Source organism: Alligator mississippiensis, chromosome 3 (assembly GCF_030867095.1).
Source record: "Alligator mississippiensis isolate rAllMis1 chromosome 3, rAllMis1, whole genome shotgun sequence".
In the NCBI taxonomy this organism is placed as follows: domain Eukaryota; kingdom Metazoa; phylum Chordata; order Crocodylia; family Alligatoridae; genus Alligator; species Alligator mississippiensis.
Genome location: NC_081826.1, coordinates 120867467 through 120888818, shown reverse-complemented (window position 1 = coordinate 120888818; position 21352 = coordinate 120867467). Strand labels below are relative to the sequence as shown.

The window sequence follows — 21352 nt, the reverse complement described above, 5'->3', positions numbered from 1 at the left end:
CCATATAAATATGGATGTTGTTTTCTTCTAGTATAACTTCATAAAATAAATGGAATTGGTTTTAACAGGTGGTAAGAATCTGATATCATTTTATTGAACAACAACTGAAAATGTTTGTTGTAGTTCGTAGGAGAAAAGAGACCATCATTCTGGCTTGCCTGCTATCAATGGGTAGGGCTGACTGCTGTAAAGGAAGAGAACAGTGTTGTCCTGTAACGTACTGCACACTGTTGCATTAGCTTTTAATGTCAGTAAAACTGACTAGGAACACACAAGATGATTTTTCAGCAGAGCTGACAGCAGGCTTTTCAGGGGAAAAAAATGCTTTTGAGGCACTGCTTCAGTTTCTCTGCAGCTGTTGATGCCTGGTGAAGGGTACCGGTATGATATCTGAGCACTGCAGATCCTAGGATGGTGCACTATATATTTGCTAATACCCTCTAATTCAAAAAAATCTTTTTCCATTGGGGAGCCCTCTTTTTTGATATGCATAAAGTACAAGTCCTTTTTGTATGATAAACTTAAGCACTTTTTTTCCTGAGAGAAACAAAGTAAAACAAAATATAATAGTGAATTGGGGACATGTTGCATTCATTGAATCTGTTTGATAATTTGGGTCTTCTACCTTATTTGTGCCTGATTTAAAATGTTAAATTAAGCAGTCACTTTTGAGATACAGAACATTTTCTTAGAGTTTCATGCGAGTTCGGCTTCAGGCCACTAGATTTTGCTGGCCATTAACTTATCTAGGAATGTCCTATTACAAAACTAGCTCTTTCCTTCTCGTGTGTTTCTAAGGAATTAGGTCAATTATACTAACTCATTGGCCATCCTGGTTGCCACCTTGCGTGTCCCATTTAGCTTAGTTACCATTCCAGCCAACCTGTTGGGGCCACAGCAGCAAAACATCAAAGAAACAGACAAAAGACCAAGCTGGTAAGATAAGGTCATTGACCGTTATAAGGAAAGCAATCTAACCTATATGAATCATTTAAAAAAAACAACAACCAGATATCACTTTTTAACCCAAAGCACTTCTGAAAGTTCAATTTAAACACTGCAGTACAGAGCTGAAATAGAAACTTGTGTTGGTTCACCCAGCTTGTCATTCGAGAAGTGTAGGTAGCTATTCTCACAGGACTGTTTCGTGTGGCCTGGCCCCAGTGACGTTCTTAAGGAGAGCTGGAGTGCAAAGCATTGGTTAAGCTGGGAAGTGTAAGTGTACAAACAGGATGCTGTGTATAACGAAATTGTCTTTGCATTGAATTTTCAGCCCAATAAATAGAGTTTTGAATGTTCAACCCTCCCGTGTAACAAATATTGATTTGGCGTTTCATTATTAATGTACGATTTGTTTACCTTAGTGCCTTGCAGCCACATAGCTGCAAGGCACTAAGGTAAATTTTCTTTATTTGCATTATGTTTTATAATTAACACTTTGAGAGAGTTGTTTTTCTTAGGATAGCCTTGAAATTGTAAATGGAGCATAAACCAAAGTGTTTTATTTAGTAAAACGTTTTCTAGGTCACTTCCATAGTGTTTCAAGCAACTTTGGTGGGGCGGGGGGACGTCAATCTCCCATTTAGCAGGGATGTAAAGAAAAGGTGGTCAGGGTAAATTGAGACAAAACCACAAGTTTTTAACTCTTCTAAGCAGTGACCTCTTGGAGAGAGTATTTACTTGAGGTACTATGCTGGTGGCATGCCCTGAGTATTCTTTTTAAATATTCCCTAATTTACTCTGTGACTATATCATTTGTCAGGTGCTTCTGCTGCCTATAGGTTAACCCTGCAAGCAAAATGCAGGCACCACATGATGTCACAGTTTTTGCAAGTCACTTTTTTTAGGAGGGTGAAAATAGGTGGTTTTGATTGAAGAAAAATTTTTGTTAGAAAGTATTTTTTTGTTAAAATTAAAAAAAAATGTTTTTTGGTTTAAATCCAAGCCCACTGGAGGCTTCTCAAGCTGAATTTGCTTCCTCAGAAAGCTGTTTTCATTAACAATACACCACGTTTTTTCGGTTTAAAAGTGCCTCGGGGAGTTTTTCCATCCTTTCTAGTCAGAGCTTGAGGTACAGTAACCGTGCAGAATTTCTGCAGGCCCTGTCATAGTTCAGCATTGTCCTTCTTACTCTGGGGTGACCTACAGAGACTGCGGATAAACGCATCTACTTTATTTGTAATATATTGCATCATCTTGATTTCTTTTGCTAACTATTATTTATGTTTTCTTTGCTCTTTCTCTTTATATGTTGTCTCTTTGTTGCATCCTATGCTTGGCTTTTTTTAAGACCTAATTGCCAGTTGCTTCATCAGAACTTGGGAGGAGATATTTTTTTAGCTTGCCTGTTCAGTCCTTGGGCACATTGGCATTCATCTGTCCTTTTGGCTTTATATGTTTTGGCTTAATGAGCGCAGTACCAACTTTCCTTGCTTCTCCCGTGGCTCTTGAAAGATTCCATATGGATATACTGAATTATTTTAAATGATTTTCTTGACACTTTTGCCTCCTTTTAACTGATTTGAAAGTCTACCCATAGGGAATTCAAAATGAGGTAAGCCCCCTTTGGTAAGCATGCCAAGGTGACCAGTGATTCCAGTGATCACTGCCCTATTGTGTGACCCATGAAACAGAGACTGGGCTTTTTAGAGAACTAAGTTATATTGAGTCTCTTTTCTCGTATGCTTAAGAATGAGTTACTTTAGAAATTAGTCATTTAGTTGACTAGTAAGCAGGCTAGATGTCTGCCAAGGTACTTAATTATATACTGTTGTGAAATTCAACTGGTTTTCATGAGGGGAGTGAAAAGTCCATTAACCTAGCAGATTCTTGCAAGCACACTCGGGTCTTTATCAGTGCTCTGATGTGGAGATTTGTGTTGTCTAACTCCAACTGCAACTCTTGACTTAAGCTGAATGGAAAGCCTTTATAGGGTTCTCATGATTATTATTAGCTTAAATCTTAAATAACATTAGTTTGAATCGGAATAAGAGTCCACGTTTGTTTAAAACTGATCTATGAAGTAAACTAGTGCAAATCTATGTATAGGCAAGACAGTTTTCAGAAACTGACATTCATGAACTCAGTGTGTTTGGGAATTAAACTGATTGCATTTGGCTCTGAATGGTGTCATTTTGGTACCACTGCTTTTGTTTTGGGCTCCTTGATCTCTATAATAAACATTGTGCACTGAAGTCCCACTGTAGGTGAATAGGACAAATGATTAGGCAATGATGGGAAGCAAGGAAAACTTGGTAAACCTAACAGGATGCCTACAATTCTTAGCCATTTAGTAGTGGTAATAGCAGAATAGATTGTAAGTTTCTCTTATCAGGCAATTGTTTTCTGCACGTTCCAAGAGAGGAGCATGTGGGAGCAGGGTAAAGGTGTTGTAGCTTTGTGAGTTGTGGCTAAAGAGTTTTGCTACCTTGTCAGAGGTGACACAGCAGAAGGCTTCTCTTTCCTGGAGAAACGGAGCATTGAGCCATTCGTATTAGCTAGTTGAAAGGCAAAGAGGGACTTTACGGTAAAGGAATGGGACAGATAAAAAGGTGAACCTTTCAAAGTAAGGAACAGAACTTGGTGTTTGATATAACAGTCGAGGGAACTTAGGCTTAATGGGAGAAGTGGTGAAGTTAGAGGAAGGAGCTGAGAATTACACTGTGAGCAGCATTTTGAAAGGATTTGAGTGGGGGAGACAGCAAAGCTAGAGGTAGAGTCTGGAGTAGGAAAGAGGACGTGTTCAGAACTTGCATTTTGGCATCCTAGGAAAGAAGGAAAAGATTAATTTGGAGATGCTGAGCAGAGAGAAACCATGCCATTCAGGCAAGGATAAATCTGAAATTAGACTTGAGCGATAGATAGGGAATTGCTGGTATCTGCTATGATGGATAGAAGGCTTCCCCTCCCTCAGGAACTCTGGCTGGACATCCACAGGGAGAGGTCAGGAAGACGGACCAAACTATTTGTTTTTCTGGAAGGTTAAGCTACGTATTTGCCAGTCTTTGGAGTAAAGTATTTGCCAGCAGTTGCTAAAGAGTTGTACGTGAGATCAGTTTTTCTTCAGTTGGAGAATAACCTTAGCAATTGTATGGGGTTTTTTGACCAATGCAAACTTTTTTGCAAATACCGCAGTTAGTTCTGTATTCTGAAAGCAATGTTAAGTAACTTTTCATATATTTTTCTCTGGATTTCTTAGCTGTGATTTTATTAAAGTAAGGACTTTTTATTTTCTTCTTTCTTCTATATTTAGGACAAGACATTTCAAGGAGAGCATCAACTTTATCCATGAGTGTCGCCTTAGAGGTGAGGGCTGTCTTGTTCACTGGTACGTATGTCAGTTGCTTAAGAGCATTCTTATTTTTACCCCTCTTATTTTGTTGTCTTAATAAGTTAGAGTTCTTCCCTCTTTTTTCCATTTGTAATGTTAATACATTTTGCAAAGCAACAGCCCTCGTCATCTAAAGGTCCCGGGAGCTTTACAAATTTACCTGCTCCACTGGGAATCACAAATCTGTTAAGTGGCTGTTTCAGAGTACAATGTGCTAGTTGTAGATCCAGAAGTAGACCCTAAAGTTTTGGTACCCCACTCCTCTGCTCACTTTTTTTACTATCCATCCTCTTGTCTTTTAACAATGAATTTCACCATCATCTCTTTTTCCCATTAAGATTAATTGCCCTTTTTTCTTCAAGGTTAAACCTATAATCCTAATCACTTTATTAGGTGCTCTTGCAGCTTTGATTCTCCCACTCTCCTGGCAGCATCATGCACCCTGGTGCCACCCCCCACGCACACACCTGGCACTTCACCCCAAGCTTCCTGGCTCTGGGCTTCACAGCTGCACCACACCTCTCAGGTGTCTCAGATGGTGGGCTCCCCCATCCTAGGTGTAACAGCTCCACACCCAAGGTAGCTGCAGCAGTTGTGGTCACAACTATTTTAACACCCCTCCACCTGCAACTGATGCCCCAGTCACTCCTGCCTAGCTCTTTGGGCTGCACCACCTTGCCCCCTGAGGTGGGGAAGGGAGCCCAGACACCCTGGCTCATTCTGCACCCGGAGCAGTTAGGGGGACTTGTGGTTGGGTGGGAGCCTGGGGCCACCATTTAAGCCCTTGCAGGCTGCCAGTCTCTTGTGGGCCACCAGTTGGACAGCCCCTCATCTATCACAAGAATTGTCATGTAGTGATTTAGAGCGTGAGACCTGGATTCTAATCCTCTGTCTGCCACTGGCTTGTGTTTGGAAGTGGGCAAGTTATTTAACTTTTGCATCTCTCTGTTTTTTTCCCCTTATACATGGCCATAAAGGTGAAACTGTTGTGAACATACTCCATTTAGGTTTTTTCAAAGCACTTTGAAAATCTTATGCAAGTCTTATCTACAGTAAGATTCTCCTTACTTCTCTCCCTAGAGTAGTAAGGATGCTTAGGCAGACAAGGTTCCTTGGGTGAATTTGATATCTTTTATTAGACCAACCCAAATAGTTGGAGAATAGTACTTTTTCTGTTTCTGCCAAACTTCTTTGCACTGGAAGGTACAATCATCGGGTGTTTATGGATGTGCTCCTGGAGGGGTGTGTGGTGTGGGTGGTGCTTTAATTAGCAAACTGAGCCAATTAAAAGTGCCTACGCGTCAAGTGTATTGGTGTCCCTGTGCTGAAAAAATGGCAATGGGGCATGTTCAACTAAAATAAAGCTTGTTCACCGAACTTTAGTTCAAAGTGCCTCGTTGCCATTTTTCAGTGTGGTGAGTGAAGGCTGTTGGAGAACATTCAGTTTCCATGCTCCATGATTAATCAAGCCTGCTCTGATGTGCTGGATTTACAGCACACTGGAGCAGCCTCTCTGCATGTCTGTATGTGCCCATTATTACCAAGTCATAGAGGCAGCATCTATTGAAAGCACATCCATAATAGAAGTAACTGCAGAATGTGAAACTTTGAGCCTTGTCCTCTAGCATTTCAGATCAGTCAAAACCTTTCATTCTATGAAAACTAGTCTCATTAAAAAAAAATGTCTCTTTATGCAGGATAAGGCTACTTTTTTTTATTATGATCCTGTTCCATAGTGGGAAAGGGAGACATAGATTCATAGATGTTAGGGTCGGAAGGGACCTCAATAAATCATCGAGTCCGAGCCCCTGCATAAGCAGGAAAGAGTGCTGGGTCTAGATGACCCCAGCTAGATACTCATCTAACCTCCTCTTGAAGACCCCCAGGGTAGGGGAGAGCACCACCTCCCTTGGGAGCCCGTTCCAGACCTTGGCCACTCGAACTGTGAAGAAGTTCTTCCTAATGTCCTGTCTAAATCTGCTCTCTGCTAGCTTGTGGCCATTGTTTCTTGCAACCCCCGGGGGCGCCTTGGTGAATAAATACTCACCAATTCCCTTCTGTGCCCCTGTGATGAACTTAAAGGCAGCCACAAGGTCGCCTCTCAACCTTCTCTTGCGGAGGCTGAAAAGGTCCAGTTTCTCTAGTCTCTCCTCGTAGGGCTTGGTCTGCAGGCCCTTGACCATACGAGTTGCCCTTCTCTGGCCCCTCTCCAGGTTATCCGCATCCTTCTTGAAGTGTGGCGCCCAGAATTGCACGCAGTACTCCAACTGCAGTCTGACCAGCGCCCTATAGAGGGGAAGTATCACCTCCCTGGACCTATTCGTCATGCATCTGCTGATGCACGATAAAGTGCCATTGGCTTTTCTGATGGCTTCGTCACACTGCCAGCTCATGTTCATCTTGGAGTCCACTAGGACTCCAAGATCCCTTTCCACCTCTGTGCCACCCAGCAGGTCATTCCCTAGGCTGTAGGTGTGCTGGACATTTTTCCTCCCTAGGTGCAGCACTTCGCATTTCTCCTTGTTGAACTGCATCCTGTTGTTTTCTGCCCACTTGTCCAACCTATCCAGGTCTGCCTGCAGCTGTTCCCTGCCCTCCGGCGTGTCCACTTCTCCCCATAGCTTTGTGTCATCTGCAAATTTGGACAGAGTACATTTCACTCCCTCGTCCAAGTCGCTGATGAAGACATTAAAGAGTATCGGTCCAAGGACCGAGCCCTGCGGGACCCCACTGCCCACACCCTTCCAGGTCGAGACTGACCCATCCACCACGACTCTTTGGGTGCGACCCTCCAGCCAATTCGCCACCCACCGGACTGTGCAGTCATCCACATCACAGCCTCTTAGCTTGTTCACCAGTATGGGGTGGGATACCCTATCGAAGGCCTTCCTGAAGTCTAAGTATACGACATCCACCCCTCCTCCTTTGTCCAGGCGTTTCGTAACCTGGTCATAGAAAGAGACTAGATTGGTCAGGCACGATCTGCCCGCCACAAACCCGTGCTGATTTCCCCTCAGCATAATTTGCCCTGCCGGGCTCTCACAAATGTGAGCCTTGATAATTTTTTCAAAGACTTTACCAAGGATGGAGGTGAGACTGACTGGCCTATAGTTGGCCGGGTCCTCCTTCCTCCCCTTTCTGAAAATGGGGACCACGTTAGCCCTTTTCCAGTCCTCCGGGACTTGGCCCGTGCGCCACGAGTGTTCGAATATTCCTGCCAGTGGCTCTGCAATGATGTCGGCCAGTGCCTTCAGTACCCTCGGATGGAGCTCATCCGGGCCTGCCGACTTAAAGGCATCCAGTTCTTCCAAATGACTCTGCACCACCTCAGGATCTACGTATGGAAGTCTGGCGCCTTGCTGCTGCCTCTCTACAACCCCAGTGAGAGACTTGTCATGCCCCTCACTTAGGAACACTGAGGCAAAGAACTCGTTGAGGAGTTCAGCCTTGTCCCCCCTGTCTGTCACCAATTGTTTCTGCCCATTTAGCAGGAGTCCTATTCCTCCCTGGGCCTTCCTTTTACTCCCAATATATATAAAAAACAATTTCTTGTTGTCTTTTACTTGGGTTGCCATCCTCAGCTCCATGGTAGCTTTGGCCCGCCTAACTGCCTCCCTATAAGCACGAGCAGAGGAGGTATATTCATCTTTAGTGATCTCACCCTGTTTCCACTTTTTATGTGCTCCCCTTTTGGCCCTTAGGCTGCCCTGGATTTCTCTGGTCAGCCAGGGAAGCCTCCTGGCCCCTTTTCCCTTTTTTGCCTCGCTCGGGGATCGTCTTGCTTTGTGCCCGAAGGATCGTTTCCTTTAGGCACAGCCACCCTTCTTGGGCTCCCATCCCTTCAAAACTCCTACTCTGCAGTGCTTCCTTGACTAATTGCCTGAGTGCATTGAGATCAGCTTTCCTAAAGTCTAGCACTTTCACCCTACTAGTTATCTTACCCACTTGCCGTCTTATGTTGAATTCTATTATTAGGTGATCACTGTCTCCCAAATGGCTACCGATCTGGAGGTCCCCTATCATGTCATCTCCTGTTGCCAATACCAGATCCAGTATGGCATTCCCCCTAGTGGGACCATGCACCTCCTGTGTCAGGTGGAGGTCCTGTATACAGGTTAGAAACTTGCGTGAGTGGTGGGACTTTGCTGTCTGCGTCTCCCAACAGATGTCCAGGTAGTTTAGGTCCCCCATGACTACCGCCTCTTTAGCTTTTATGGTCTCCGAGAGTTGCCTCAGGAGCCCCGCATCTATTTCTTCCCCTTGGTGTGGGGGTCTGTAGCAGACCCCTACCACCAAATCCCTTTCTCCTTGCCCCCCATGTAGCCTAACCCACAATCCTTCTACTTCCTCAACCTTGGATTCTGTCTTGATGAGGGTTGATGTATATTGCTCACTGACATAAAGTGCAACCCCCCCCCTTTCTTCCCCGACCTGTCCTTTCTATACAATCTATAGCCCTCAATATGTACCGCCCAGTCATGGGATGAATCCCACCAGGTCTCTGTTAGCCCCACTAAGTCATAGGTGTTTAGTGCAAGCAGGAGCGCTAGTTCATCCTGCTTGTTCCCCATGCTCCTAGCATTAGTATATAGGCACTTGAGCCCTGCGACTGTTGCCTTTGCTGCCCCCCCGCTCCGAGTCCCAAGGGGCCCATTATTTCTTACCTTCTTGTTTCTTACCTGTTCTGTAGTGCTGGTCTCCCCATGGTTTTCAGGTTTCCAATGTTCTCCTTCTTCAGGCTGGGCTGTCCTTGTGGGTGCCACATGGTTTGGTGGTCCACAGCTTCCCCTGCCCTCGTACTCCCCTCCCCGCGACGAGCCTAGTCTCACATAGGTGAGATGTGATTTTTGCAGTCTGGATGACTTTTCTGGTGCAAGAGGAAAAAACAAGGACAAAACTGTTGTGCGCTAGTTTGTATGGAGAGATGTGTGTTTTGTTTTTTTCCTTTACCAATCTCATCTGAACAGAAGTTCAAACAGTCCCTCCCTCACCACTACCACGCATAGTTTCCCTCCTCTATAGTTAAAAGGTATAGTATATAAAAAATGTAATGCTATTTCTACCTCATGGTGACAGACGCTGTATTGTTTTAATTACCTACTTTTAGTGGAGGGAGAATCTCTCTTCCAAAAAAATGTTGTGTATGTTGTTGTTTATTCATTTATGTATATATTAATTATTCATTGTTTTAGAACTCATTATCATTCATTTATAATTGAATGTATTTATTATTTAAACATTGTTGATGATAATGATAATACTATCCTATCCAGAAAGGCTCAGGTTCTGGGCAGGTCATTAAGCGCATCCCACCCAGGCTTCCCAAACCCCATTCATATCTAGATATAGAAAACCTCACTCCACTCCTACTCTCCTACCTCAAACCCAGTGGAGAGCCTTCCTCCTAGTGTCCATCCCAAGCCCACACCCCCCTTTTCTATGGAGGGTCTGTGGCTGTCCCCCCAAATACAGAAATCCTCCTTTTGCCAATAAACACTACATTAAGCTCAAAATAACCGTAATATTGAGGGGGGGAAAAAAAGAAAAGTTTCCTTCCCCACTAAAGGTCAATACTAAAGGGAGCACCTCTGTGTAGCACCCTAAGGCAGTGTCCTTATGGTGCTGTGTAAATAATGTAAAGTCTTGTTCTATTGCACCTATTTATTATCTCGTTTGTGCCACAGTCTTGCTGGAGTCTCCAGGAGTGTGACTTTGGTTGTGGCCTACATCATGACGATCACAGACTTTGGCTGGGAAGATGCACTATCTGCTGTAAGAGCTGCAAGATCATGTGCCAATCCAAATATGGGTTTTCAGAGGCAGCTACAAGAGTTTGAAAGACATGATGTTGACCACGTATGTGATGCTTACATTTTTGTTTTTAACGAACCCCCACACAACTACACTTGGGTTACCTGAGGGTGTCAAGACTTGAACAGTTAAAGGACAAATTACTCAAAATGCAACAAATTTGTAAGGTGGAAAGGCAAGGAATACTGTATTCCGTTGAATGTTAGACACCCTTGACTTTAAAATGCACCCAAGTTTTCTGGCTCTTAATTTTTAAAAAAGCCAAAGCAAAATATTAAACAAAACTACTTCCTTTTTTGGTTTATACAAAAATAACTTTTTTTAACTTAAAAATTCTTCTAAAAATACATTTTATTTTCAAGTGCAGCTTATATTGGAAGAGATTTGGTATTTTTTTCATGCTAAAGCAAGAAAAAATTAGTTTCTATGATTGTTAGGGAGATTTAAACTGGGTTCTTAATTTGGTTTACGTACCTTCATCTGTGGCAAATAGTTTATTATAACTGGAACTTAATTAACAATTGATGCATGAGCTGGACACAAATTGAAATATTATTTTTGATCTATGTAGGCTTTTGGGAATTGGGATGGCGAAGGAGGAAATGGTTTGGTGTTTTGATCCAGTAGGTGAGTGGATATAACAGTACAGGCAAAGAGCAAGTGTTTGAGTGGGAGAGGCTGGGTCACTTTTCTGGCTCCACTTTCCATTGCTCAGCAGGTTTCTGTCTTTTAAAAATAAACAAATAAATGAGGTGAGGAAGTCTGCTTTATTTTTCATTCCCTTTTTCTTGCAATAACACAATTTAGAAATGACTGTTGCTCTTTAAATAATGCAGATTTCAACGGTAAATGTTTGTTTGTTTGTGTTGTGTGTCTGTTAAATTTAACCAAATATTTCCTGGATCCATATAGACCTTGTGTAAATGAAGGTAACTGACATGTTTTTAAAGACACAATTAGAGGGAGTTTCCAGACTGGTCTCTCTTCTGTCTTGTATAAGGGGTTAGTCATTTCATTGCTAATTGGCCTCAGCTAACAACCCTAAATGACATTGCTATATGCAAATAGCCTCATAAAGGCAGTAACGTATAATTGTATTTTTCATTTCACAATAGAGGGGTGCTGCAGTTCCTTTGCTGCAGTGTGTATATTAGGCTACAAGAAGAAATGTCCACCTTTTTAACATGATGAGTTGCAAGTTATCTTTTCTCAATTGCAGCCCAGATCCCCAGCAGATGTGCATCAGTGAATCTCTTATTTCAGCAAGTTTTGCCAATTTATACCTGCTCATAATATGGGCCTTAGTTTTATTATGGCACCATGGTAGTTTTTGTTATGCAAATGTGACACATTTTGGGGTTTCTGGACATGTAATCCATTAGACTTGGTTTTCTTAGCTGGTAGCCAGTGGAAATCATAGTATGCATGTGTCATTTCTGAATATTCCCTAGGTGTGCACTAAGATTTTGGGTTTAGCCTGTGACCTCAGTGTTTGTTTGTTCTGCATGGGATGGGGACAGTTCTCCTGAAATCCTATCCCTCCACTACCTCCCTAAAAATCATATAGGTGTGGGAGCTGAGGCTGGAAGAATTGTCACAGGATTCAATTCTGTCCCTTCAAGCAGAATCGGTAAAGTCAGTGTTGGCCAGCAAACTATATTCTACTCACCACTGCATTTATTCAGGTCACTCAGGTACAGGGTGCCTTTCAAGGTTTATCCTGCATGAGGCTCTTGCCTTTCTTCCCCCAAGGATTGTTAGACCAGACCAATCCTCGTGTCATAATATAAACTTTTAAAAATAATTTTTACAGTCTGTCCTGTATCTTTTTTAGTAAAGGTATAAAGTCTTTCCATTTTTAGTTTTCTATATCATCTAAATCAGTGGTTCCATTTTTGCTTTTCCATAAATGACCAATGTCCTTGATTCTTCTTTGGGAGTTCCCATAGGAGGCTTTCTGCATGTCCTTCGGTGATGCCAAAACATCATGAATAATAGTATAAACATATGTTTATTGTTCTGTGACTCATCAAAAGGAATGGCATATACTGGCCACAGTCTTTCTGGTACTCTTCTAACATGTAGCTAATGGGATCTCCAGAGTCTTATCAGATATTTCCACCATTTCCTGCGGTTGTAAGTGAGCTCAGGTAGGGCGTGTTTTGGCTCCATTGAATCTCACAAACCTGCCAAAAGGTTTCTCCCTGTGTCTGAGTCATGTTTCCTAACCTTTTCCAGCCCCAGGCACACTTAGATTAATAAAAAATTTCTGCGGCACACCTGTTAAGGCATTCCCCAACCTCATACCTATTGTAGCTCATGGCAAAATTCTGTGGTACACCTGTTCATTTCTGACAATACACTTTTGTGCTGTGGCACACTGGTTGGGACATGGTGGTCTAAGTGACCTGGGACCCCTAACCTCTCAAGGAATTAATTCACTAGGATGTATATTGCTGTCGCCCTCTAAGAAACTAAGAGACGATAAACTCCATAACATGAGGCATTTTTACATAGGCACCCTCCATGTCCTATCTGCATGTTTGTCAGTATAATTTCTTATGTTAGTTTGACTAAAGTTTTGGAATCCCAAAACATTGAATCATTTTAAACCTATGAAATTAGCCCCATAACAGTGTTTCACAACATATCTGGACCAGCCAGCTGATTCCTCTGTCCATCTCCCATTGTTTTTTCTCCTCTTCTACATGATACTTTATCTTTAAATTCCAAGCTTTCCCACTGTGACCAGAAAAACTTTGATTGTGTTTTGTGTGGGGAAGTTGGTGGTATTTGAAAACAAAAAATAAGACCTTGTATTTGGTCTAAGAGCATAGACAGGAAGGAAAGCTAGCTATGCTGGAATTCGGAGCCTGTATTTTCAAGCCCAGTGTACCCAGTTTTGAAGGGACTCATGTTTCTCACTTACTGTTTTCCTTTGAGGCCAAGTAGATGGTCCAGTTTGGTCTCCTCTGTGATGTAGCCTTTTTTTAGGGCATCTGGTCTAAGAATGGTCTGAGCCGGCATCCCACGCATTTCATAAAGCCTACTACACATTGGCCAGCCTCTCAGTATTACCAGTTTCCCTCGTTTAACAAAGTTGATGATATCTTTTTCTAACTACCATGAACTGGATCAAATTCCCTTTTTGCCAGGCAAATTCAATATTGAGCCATACCTATAGGACTCATATGATTGCCTTCATTTTTTCTTCACTAGCAGCTGTTTCTACCTCTGCACTGCTGCAAAAAAGTTCAAGTTCCTATGACCAATTTCTCAACTGCTGTTTATGGCCTCCTTTTTTATTGATACCATTTCACTGAGCATCTAAATTGCTTGTTTATCCTGGAAATTTCCTCTAATACCTGGATATGCATGAACACGAGGTCCATAGTTCCTCTGCTCACATAAGTAGGTTTCCTCTTTCCTTTTCCTTCTAGTGCTTAGCTTCTTCTGTAGACATCTCAGAATGATGGCTGGCTCCAAGCACCATATGACCGCTGAATAACTCTCCCTTCTGCCATCACAGCTGTCACCCAAGGTGGCTACTAGAAACCTTCTTTTCTTTTAATATTGAACTGACCCAAGTAAGCTTTTCCCTCAAAAGATGGTTAGTTGTAATATTATTTCCTCTTGGATAGCCTAGTCTCTCCCTTCTGGGCCTCTGTTGGCTATAAATGGGGTAAACTGTTGTTACTGTCCAATCTTGTCTAATTCCTACAACAAGCACAATTCAGTATCCAGATGGCTTGATTTTTCCCATTGAGGTCTATGATTGATTTCCTTCTGGAGCTAAATTTTTAACTCCTTAAATGCAAGTCTGTATGCAAGTCCCTTTTAGTAGGGCTGTGCAAAGCTTCGGTAGCTGATTCAATTCTGAGGAGATTGGGCCTGATTCGGGGACCAAACCTCCTGAATCGAATCAGCAGACCAATTAAAAGCTCTAAATTGATTTGGAAAAGCTTTGAAAAAGATATGGCTCCTACGGAGATTTGTCTGTAGACTAAACAGGTAGCTGACAGCTGCCTCCAGCTGGTAAGTTTATTGGGGAGTGGGGAGGGAAGCAGCATGGGGGAGGGAGGGATTGGGGCTGGGGCTGAGACAAGCTTCCCAGCCAGGGTGAGGGACATGTTACTCGGGGAGAGTGGGGGTGTGAGATATGGGCATGGCAGCACTTGAAGCGGGGGCCCTGCCCTGCTGCTGCTTGCTGAGCCGGCGGGGACGGGATGCAGGCTCGCTCTGGGTGGAAGGGGGCAAGCGGCAGCAGGGCAGAGCACCCGCTTCCAGCACTGCCGTACCCGCATCCCATGCCCCCCGCATCAGCTGGCAAGCAGCAGCAAGGTAGAGTTCCTGCTCCCAGCACTGCCACGCCTACATCCCATGCAGCCCCTCTGCCCCCCTCCCTGAGTAACATGCTTCCCCGCCCCAGCTGGGCAGCTCGTCCTAGCCCCTCCCCTAAACCCAACAGACTTACCAGCTGGAAACATCTGTCAGCTGCCTGTTTAGTCTATGGCCAAATCTCCAAAGCGGTGCCAAATCTTTCAGATGTGATTTGGCCGAATCAAATCAGGACAGTGATGTGATTTGGAGATTCGAATCACTGTCCACCGAATCCAAAGCGAATGCTTGCTGCTTCGCACAGGCCTACCAGTTAGCTATATATTCCTTGGTTTCCCTTGATTTGTGAGAAACTGATGGTTAACCTTTGGATCTGTCTTACCCACCAGATCTGGGGGTTTTGCAGGTGGGTTTCCCAGTCTGTCTTGGCAGTTTATAGTTGTTGTTTTAAGAAATATTTATTGATTCTTTATGGGAGGCCTCTAGCTCTTGATTTGGAGTTTATTTTAACTTCTTTTTGGAAGTTTCCAGCTGTTGTTCTAGATCTTATTTTGCTTCTGGCCTTTTTTGGTTTCTGCGAGCAGCTCCTTATTTTTGCTCCATCTTGGCACTCAATTTTTTTTCTCATTGGAAAATGTATCCCACTTCTCACACCAGAGCTGCTCCTTTTTATTTACCATCTAATAAAACTTAAAGAAGGAGGCATTGCATTCAGAATCTTGTCTATGTCTATCCTGACCATGTAGTTGGTCAATAAAAGATATCACCCATAAATCTTCCAGTCCTTTCTGACCCAGGACCATGGCTCAGACAAGACCCAGTGAAAGCCCTCTGTGCAAAACATTTAAAATCTTGAGCTTCCTTGTTCTTCCTTTTGTTTGGGAAAGAAACATATGCTTATCTGCCTCCTACAGGTATCTAAAATGAAGGCTGCTAGTTAGACTCATTTCAGCAAGGTTTAGCCCAGCCTCTAATGATTTACACATTTAAATTTTTTCATTACTTTGTTCTCTCTATACAAATGAACTGTTTTAAAAGCACAATACCACATTCCAACTTGTGCATTAAACACCTGATACCTTATGTGCTATTTTGAGTGTTAAAACAAGGGCACCATGAATATGAGGAGTCCCATAACTTTTACTCTTTTTTTTTGACAAGGTGCTACCTCAGTTGATTTTAAAATGCCAATTTTCTGCTACTTCCCGAGCCCATGGTGGTGTTTCTGTTGCGAGACCACCACTTATTTCAGGAGTACCTTATTCCAAATGGCGATCCAAGTCAGCAAAGCCTTTATGCATATGTGTAACTTTAATGAAGTCATTGGTGTCATCGACTTCCTCAGGACAGTTCATATGCTGGGTTCCACATATACTAATGTTTTTGTTTTGCACTTTGTGAAGCACTCGAGGTATTTTTCTTTAGATCACAAGGATTCTACTGTAAAAGGCTTAAATGATGTAATTGAGAAATAATTTTTTACTAATGCTTTTGAAAGATAATGATACAAAAGATGCTGTTCAGTAAGGAAGGTGTTATTTTTGCATTTGGTCTGTGTTGATACTTAGGTGCTTCACCCACTTTGTTTGATTTCTCCAGTTCAGACAGTGGCTGAAGGAAGCATATGGAGAAAACTCCTTGCAAGATGTGCAAGAAGCCAAAAATCTTCTGATTAAATATAAAGAGCAGGCAGAGATGCAACAGGGCACTGGTGGGAGACAGTGGAATAACAACTTTTCATCATTGCCCTCCCTGTCGTACAGCAACTATACAACAGAAACCTAATTGCACAAGACTGGATAATTCTTTTCAGTTTCAAAACAAATGTCACCACTGATCACCATTTCATCCTGAAGACTGCAGAAGTTGTGTGAACTGTGCACTTGTGGAAAGCTTCTAAATGAAACTATTCTAACGTGTGTGTGTGTGTGTGTGTGTGTGTACACGACAGTTTTAGAGTTTATATAGTGTCAGGCTTTCTAAGTGTAAATTTCTGTGGAGAGAAGTTTGTGTCAGGATCTCGGCACCACCAAACTCTTCCTCTTCACTCCCTTCTATATTATGTGCCTCTTGAACACATGCTCATACGCACAAAATAACGTTGTCTCCAAAGGGTGCGTTTGCAAAGAGTGTGAGCACCTGTGTAGTCTTGTCTGTGCTGTGGTTTGCTATTTAACTTCTAGCTACCTCAAGAATGCTGTTCTTGGCATTGTGGTTGTAAATGCAACCATGAAAGTTTTGATTACATACTGGGTGAAGGCAAGTGTGTGTGTGTGTGTGTGTGTGTGTGTGTGTGTGTGTGTGTGTTGTTTCAAGCTTTAGGCTTTCATTTACATTATCCATTGTTGTCATTAGTTTGAAAGTTGAGATATGGTAGAAAAATTCAAGAAACTCAAATTCCTTTCTGTATGACGGGTGTCAAAGATGCAGCCTGTGGGATGGATCCAGCCTATGGAGCTCTCCCACCCAGCCTGCTGGGTTACCAGAAGGTCACAGGTAGGGTCCACTGCAGAATTTGTGGCACCTGAGTCCTAATAGACATGACAGTCAATAGCAGAGGGGTTGGCAAGTGCTGTGATGATACAACCTCATTCAGTCTATGCCCACTGGCCTTCTACTGCCATTGCCTATTGGGCTTGTCACAGCTGCCACTGCTGGCCCTGCACATCCAGCCTGGGAGGAGCCATGTGGTCTGGATCCAGCCTGGGATGAGTTTGATACCCCTGCTCTATGCCAGTTAGAACCAGTGTTGGCCGATGTGATCCATTTTGTAGAAGTGCATATGTAAAGAAAATGTTAAATCGGATTAAGAACTAAGTGTCACGTTCTTTTCTTGATTACAATGATGTATATCTGGAGTAAAAGCATTGGCTTATTTTGAATTAGACCTGTTCTAACCCCAAACAGTCAGTCAGATTGTTCCAGGCTTCCACTCATGCAACTTGGAGTAGAATTGGTGCTGACACCTCTTACCTTCAGTCAGGCTTGAAAGGCTCTTGCTAAAAGATTCCCAAATAAAGTTTTCTCAACCTGCAAAGATGCTTTAAAAGAATTGAGCTGGTTTAAATATGCAGCCTATGCTGACTGTTGTGGCTATCTGGAGACATGACCAGCATGATAAACAGGTTTAGCCTTATTATTATTTTTTGTTTCAATTCCTGTGATAACCATGAGTTTCTGCCATTTCACGAGATGCCCTTTGGTGCTATCTGCTGATGACTTCAGAAAGCGTGAATTCTTTGACAGACTGCAGTTGGGCTATAGGTGTAAAGTAAATCCTGATGTGTTCTTCTATCCCATATTTTCCATTCTTTGAAATAGAATAAAAAGTCCAATACTGCAACAATTGGGATGGACATACACTCACACAAACGCACATATAGAGCAAGCAAGTGTTCTATAGTATCGTTGCACTTTCTGCACAGTGACATTGTAGGTGCTGAAACATTTAAAATGACTTTATAACAGAAGAATAGAACGTAGACTTAGAGCCATCAGTTTACATTCATGGTAGTTCTTCCTTGCCGTATCTTTCAACTAATTGGTTGTCCCCAAAAAATCAAGCACTGAAATGCACATTTTTTTTATAGCCATAAAGCCAACACTCACTTTAAGCTGCAGTCAGAAAGCAGAATCCAGGGTAAAATGGGAAGGTACATATAGTGTCCTGAAAATATATGCTTTCTCCTTTTATTAAAAGAATGGAACAAAGTGCCTCTGGGTTAGTGGCTTTCAGTTTGGATGGGGTAAATCTTCACCTCCCTGACCTTCACTGGATTGTGCATCATCCTTGTAGACCCAGTCCACAATCCATACCACATCCCTAGTAGCACTGAGAAAATAACAGTGCTTTCCAACTAGGAAGCTGGACTCCAGTTTCCTCCTCCAATGCAGTCATAGCTAGGCCATTTCTCTGTTCATTTAAGGAAGGAGAAAAGCTGATGAACATGGCACAATGTGCCCTTTTACTAGCCTTCCAATAGCTCTTGAGAGGACTTTCCAGCCGTTAGATTATACAGACGGGTGATTATCAACCAGATGGCATTTTGGTAGCTGACCTTTATGGTGTAAACCATGTGTCCAGTTCTTAGGCCTTTTTGTATTTCAAAGATACCCTCCTTTTTTTGCCTTCCACTGGAAAAATGTCAAACTTTTTAATGCTTACTGAGCATCTTGATTGAAATGTTTATCTAATTCTTTTGTAAGCTTAGTACCTTTGTGTGATTGCAAGCAAATGTTTTAGCATTATCCTATAGAGAACGGGTAACTTCTTCAGTATTTCTTACCTTGACTTTTAACTTGGAGGTGCTTGTTTCCTTGATTATATTTTGTGGTTTGGGGGAGAGGGTGGGGATAGAAGAAATCCTATGGTGAATTAACTCCTTTTAAAAACCAGGATAACATTGATTGTTATAATGTTCGATCACTGCATGTAACTAAGTCAGTGAACAATTACAGCAAATACTGCAGTCAGTTAGAAACTATAAACTTGGTAAGCTTCTTTGATTCTGTCTTCCTGTTGGCATCATAATGAAGACTTGGTTGCTTTTTCCCAATGGTTTGTATTTAATAAATACTGCACTTTTTATAAACAAAACTAAATGTTAGTAGCTTTATCTATTTGTGTATCTTGCTTGAAATAAATAAAGAATCTTTGATGGATCCCTGTTTTTTGTCTAAGATTCCTACTTTGTGCAAAGAGAACCCATCAGCCTGAACTTGTTTGTTTTAGTATTTAGATCAAGCTGTTCTTTCCATTGCATAGACCTCTGCAGCCCAAGAATTGTTTCTACTCTGCATAAATTCCCATAGAGAACCTGCTAAATCAGGTTGTGTGGCACCTAAATGTGCAGGGCATAATTTCATAGATTTCATAGACATTTGGGCTGGAAGGGACCCCGAAGGATCATCAAGTCCAGCCCCCAGCCCCAGGAGCAGGAAATCAGCAGGGATCATAGGATCCCAGCAAGATAAACATCCAGATGTCTTGAAGGCATTCAAAGTGGATACTTGAACCACCTCTGGCGGCAGTCTATTCCAAACCTTGGGGACTTGAACTGTAAAGAAATTTTCCTTATGTCCAGCCTGAATTGGTTGTGGCGGAGTTTGTGGCTGTTCGATCTTGCCATCCCTTGGGGGGCTCTGGTGAACAGGCATTCCCCCAGATCCTGGTGAGTGATAAACTTATAGGTGGCCACCAGATCGCCCCTGTGCCTGCACTTTTCCAGGCTGAAGAGTCCCATGGCTCTCAGCCTCTCATCATAAGGTCTGTTTTTCTGACCTCTGATCATGCACATAGTTCTCCTCTGCACTCTCTCAAGCTTCTCCACATCCTTTTTGAATTGTGGACCCCAAAACTGGATGCAGTACTCCAGCTGTGGGCTCACCAAGGCCGAGTACAATGGGAGAATGACGTCCTGGGATTTGCTTGAGAAGCATCTATGGATGCAAGCCAGCATTTTGCTCGCTTTACTAGCCACAGCATCGCACTGCAGGCTCCTGTTCGTCTTGTGGTCAATCATGACACCCAAGTCCCTTTCATCTGTACTGCTAACCAGCGTAGCACTGCCAAGCCTCTAAGCATGCTGCAGGTTTTTCGTCCCAAGGTGGAGAACCTTGCATTTTTCAGTGTTAAACACCATCAGGTTCTCATCCACCCATTTGTCAAGATCTGCCTGTATCGCCCTCCTGTCCTCAGGTGTGGATGCTTTACCCCAGAGTTTGGTGTCATGGCAAACTTGGCCAGTCTGCTTCTGACACCAGTGTCCACATCATTGATGAAGATGTTAAATAGTAAAGGCCCTAGGACAGTCTTGAGGGACCCCACTGGTCACAGCGCACCAAGACGACTGGCTCCCGTCGACCACCACCTTCTGGCTCCTACCATGGAGCCAATTCCCCAGCCAGCAGATCGTGGTATGGTCAAGGCCACAGTTGGCCAGTTTAGCCAAGAGGTGATCATGGGATACCAGATCAAAGGCTTTTTTAAAGTCAAGATATATGACATCAATCTTGTCCCCCTTGTCCAGGTGATAGGTCACCTGGTTGTAAAAGGAAATGAAATTGGTCAAACAAGACCTACCCGCAACAAACCCATGCTGGGTATCCCTCAGAATATTTCCATCAGCTAGTCTGTTAAGGATGGCCTCTTTAATCTTTTCCAAGACCTTCCCCAGGATAGAGGTCAGGCTGATAGGCCCATAATCTGAATCCATGCCCGAGTTCATCCAGTGTAAAGATCAGAGTGACTTTTGAAAGTGAAAATCAAGAATCCTGTCAATAGTATCTAGGTATTGTATAACTCCTGTGCCCTGCTTAGTGCACTTTTTGCTTTGCCCTCCATGGACGTAACCCTCATGTTGCATATTGTCCCCTAGCAACATTTTACCATTGCCAGTGTGCACAGCGAGCACCTGATATATTATGATTGGTAGGTATCTTACTCTTAGCATTGTTGCCTTTCCCTGGTGTACCACTATTTTAGATGTTACAACCCACCATATTTCACTGTGCTTTCATATCTTGAAAGCACTATTACAGCAGCACAGGCTTTTGTATCCCCTTTAGTGGCTACTTCATGCTATTTAGCCACAGTGACCAGTTAGGAAACTTAGCTCTTTTGCTTAAGAAGGAGACCTTTTTGTGTGCAAGATCCCCAGTTAATTGTCCACTGTCAGCCCACGTGCTATAATCATTGCAAAGTGCATTCCACCTACAACGTACAATGTGATGAGCTATTCAGATTTCTAGAGTTGCTGAGTTAGTGAGGGCAGTGGACAGGGAAAAAAGCTAATTTTTTTTGCAAAATTGCCTGGTCACTAGTGCTTTGGGCAACCAAACCTCTTGACCAATTTAGTCATTGCCTAAGATGGG

The 21352-nt window shown here is 42.9% G+C and overlaps 1 protein-coding gene across 3 annotated transcripts in view; it reads left to right on the top strand.

Moving 5' to 3' along the window:
• Window positions 1-19141, top strand: part of DUSP22 (dual specificity phosphatase 22) — a 64029-nt gene extending 44888 nt beyond the window's left edge. For 2 of the 3 annotated variants that reach the window (XM_014606743.3, XM_059724337.1), the window contains 3 exons: window positions 4253-4327; window positions 10015-10186; window positions 16079-19141. In XM_014606743.3, the coding sequence (XP_014462229.1) occupies window positions 4253-4327; window positions 10015-10186; window positions 16079-16264 (433 nt within the window). In that variant the 3' untranslated portion in view covers window positions 16265-19141. Of the gene's footprint in view, window positions 1-4252; window positions 4328-10014; window positions 10187-16078 lie in introns of those variants that run through there. The other variant, XM_059724338.1, reaches the window with a different exon arrangement.
• The last annotated feature ends 2211 nt before the right edge of the window (window positions 19142-21352 follow it).